At 44.3% G+C, this 2,067-nt stretch overlaps 1 protein-coding gene across 4 annotated transcripts in view; it reads right to left on the reverse strand.

The window, feature by feature from the left end:
- cdc42bpab (CDC42 binding protein kinase alpha (DMPK-like) b) overlaps positions 1-1,699 on the reverse strand; it is a gene marked incomplete at its 3' end in the record, with an annotated part of 53,755 nt that extends 52,056 nt beyond the window's left edge. For 3 of the 4 annotated variants that reach the window (XM_014031141.1, XM_014031142.1, XM_014031138.1), the window contains 1 exon segment: positions 489-1,699. In XM_014031141.1, the coding sequence (XP_013886595.1) occupies positions 489-666 (178 nt within the window). 4 annotated transcript variants of the gene reach the window in all.
- Between the last annotated feature and the right edge of the window lie 368 nt (positions 1,700-2,067).

Here is a 2,067-nt window from a genome sequence, read left to right on the forward strand (position 1 = left end):
GGACAGAGGAAAGGCAAATGTGGAAGTGGAAGGCATCAAAGCAGTTTGGAGAGAAAAACAAAGTAAAGAACAACAACAACAACAAAAAAAGAAAACGATTAATCGATTATTAAATTAGTCATCGATTATTTTAATAATCGATTAGTCGTCGATTAATCGTGGCAGCCCTAGTTTACAACTTTGCGCAGCACTCTGCATGTTATACATAACAAATCAGAAAAGCCTCCTGCTATTTGATCTACTTCAAAAAGGACAGTTACTTTGGTTGGACAACAAACTGAAGACTGATTTKTCATTGTAGACACCATAGAAAACTGGGTTCTACAGGAACACGGTGGCCTTGCAGAGAGGCTGAGAAGGGAGCAGAGCCCCACTACTTACTATAAAAGGAATGTGATGGTGAAGGGAGGGCCACTGCAACATTATCATCATCTCACCAAAGAGTCAGAGGCAGGGAAGCACAGGCCAAACTTAAAGGTCCAACTCACCCCAATCCAGAAACTCCAGGATGTTTTTCTCCCTTCTGAGCGGAGAGTTGTTGCACTCATCATAGATGCAGACTAGGATGTCCAGCAGGGTCTCCACACTTAAACAGTGCCCATTAGACTGAGATGGACCGTCCAGGATCAGATTCTCCAGCTTCTTCAAACGCACCTCTCCAGACATGATTAATCCGTCTTCTTGTCTTTTAAAGCAATGATGATGAAGGGTAAATCAGAACAACTCAAATAAGACTCCTCTAAGGCCKGTGAAGAAGTTCCCTCACCTTGAGAATGTCTCGAAAACGGTCCAACTTTATTGTTGTTGTTGAGGATGGGGGCTAATTCTGCTGTAAAACCGACTTGTTCCGAAATAARAATCGAAGAGGAGGGTAAAACGTGCAGAACCTGCCCATTTTAACAGTGTTCCGCGGCAGGGTGCATAAGAAATAAAAGAGACTTGGTCACAATTGTTTACAGAACCAGGCCGGTGGATTTTTTTTTTTTTTTACACCGCAACCCTAGCTAGCAGTTTGCTGCTCTTTTTCTTTTATTGTGGGTGAGAAACATATAATAATCCAGCGGATTCCCCTTCAGCAGACCTCCCTGTGCTGTGGCAGATGTGTGGAGGTCTCCATTCTTCCAGCAACCCCGAAAACACAAGACCTGCAATGCTACAAAGCCCCAGCGCCCCTCCTCTGCTCCAGGAATGAAGGGCGACACAGGATTAGGAAGCAGCCTGCTAGGCTAGCTCTGTTAGCCCGGGGAGCTAACGCTACTTTTCTCCGCTTCCAAACGGCATCTCATCCCCTCTTATTCCTCTATAAGTTGTAGCATGCGGCGTTAATGCTCAAAACTCCGCGTCAACACAGTARTTTCTTTTTTTTTATCCAAGTGGGAAATGTGCCCTTGTTCTCCCAGCTCACTCACTTGCTGCAGAAACGTATTTTGAATCCCATTCTTCGTCCAAAATGTCTTGTTTTTTTTTTTGTTTGTTTTTTTTTTAGTTTGTCCACAGTTCAAAACGATAGTTTGTTGACGAGTTCCGACAGCCCGTCAAAAATAAAAGTCCTAATTCGAAGGTTAATCTTGTCTAACGCCAAAAGTTAAAACTGTATTCTCTGGTCCCTGGCTTATTCCAAATACGGGACACTGCCTAAACTCCCCCCCGCTGCTCTTTCCTTCGGTTAGCCTGCCTCCCCCTCCGGTCYGGCTTTGCACCGTCAGGCTACCGAGCATCTCACTGACAGAGACTTTACACAGAAAAGACTGCACAGTGGACAGCTTCTTTCCTAACTGCGCGGGGGATTATGGGAAGTTGGGAGCTAAAAATACTGCTTATGTTTGGGGGGGGAAAAAAGAAATGTCTGATCTTAATCGTAATATTTTTAGGTGTGATTATAAGTTTTACAGAAAATGTTGATATATGTTTAACTTTCAAGCACGCGTTTTTTTTGTTTTGTTTTTTTCGTTACAGCTAGCAGCTCATCTCCTCGTGTTTTAGCATCTCTCTTATCGGTGCTGTCTGAGAGCTGCGGGTACATCATCATCATGGCGCCCAGTCACGTTGTCTGCAGTGGGGGGGGGG

This window comes from Austrofundulus limnaeus, unplaced genomic scaffold (assembly GCF_001266775.1).
Source record: "Austrofundulus limnaeus strain Quisiro unplaced genomic scaffold, Austrofundulus_limnaeus-1.0 Scaffold1187, whole genome shotgun sequence".
Lineage (NCBI taxonomy): Eukaryota > Metazoa > Chordata > Actinopteri > Cyprinodontiformes > Rivulidae > Austrofundulus > Austrofundulus limnaeus.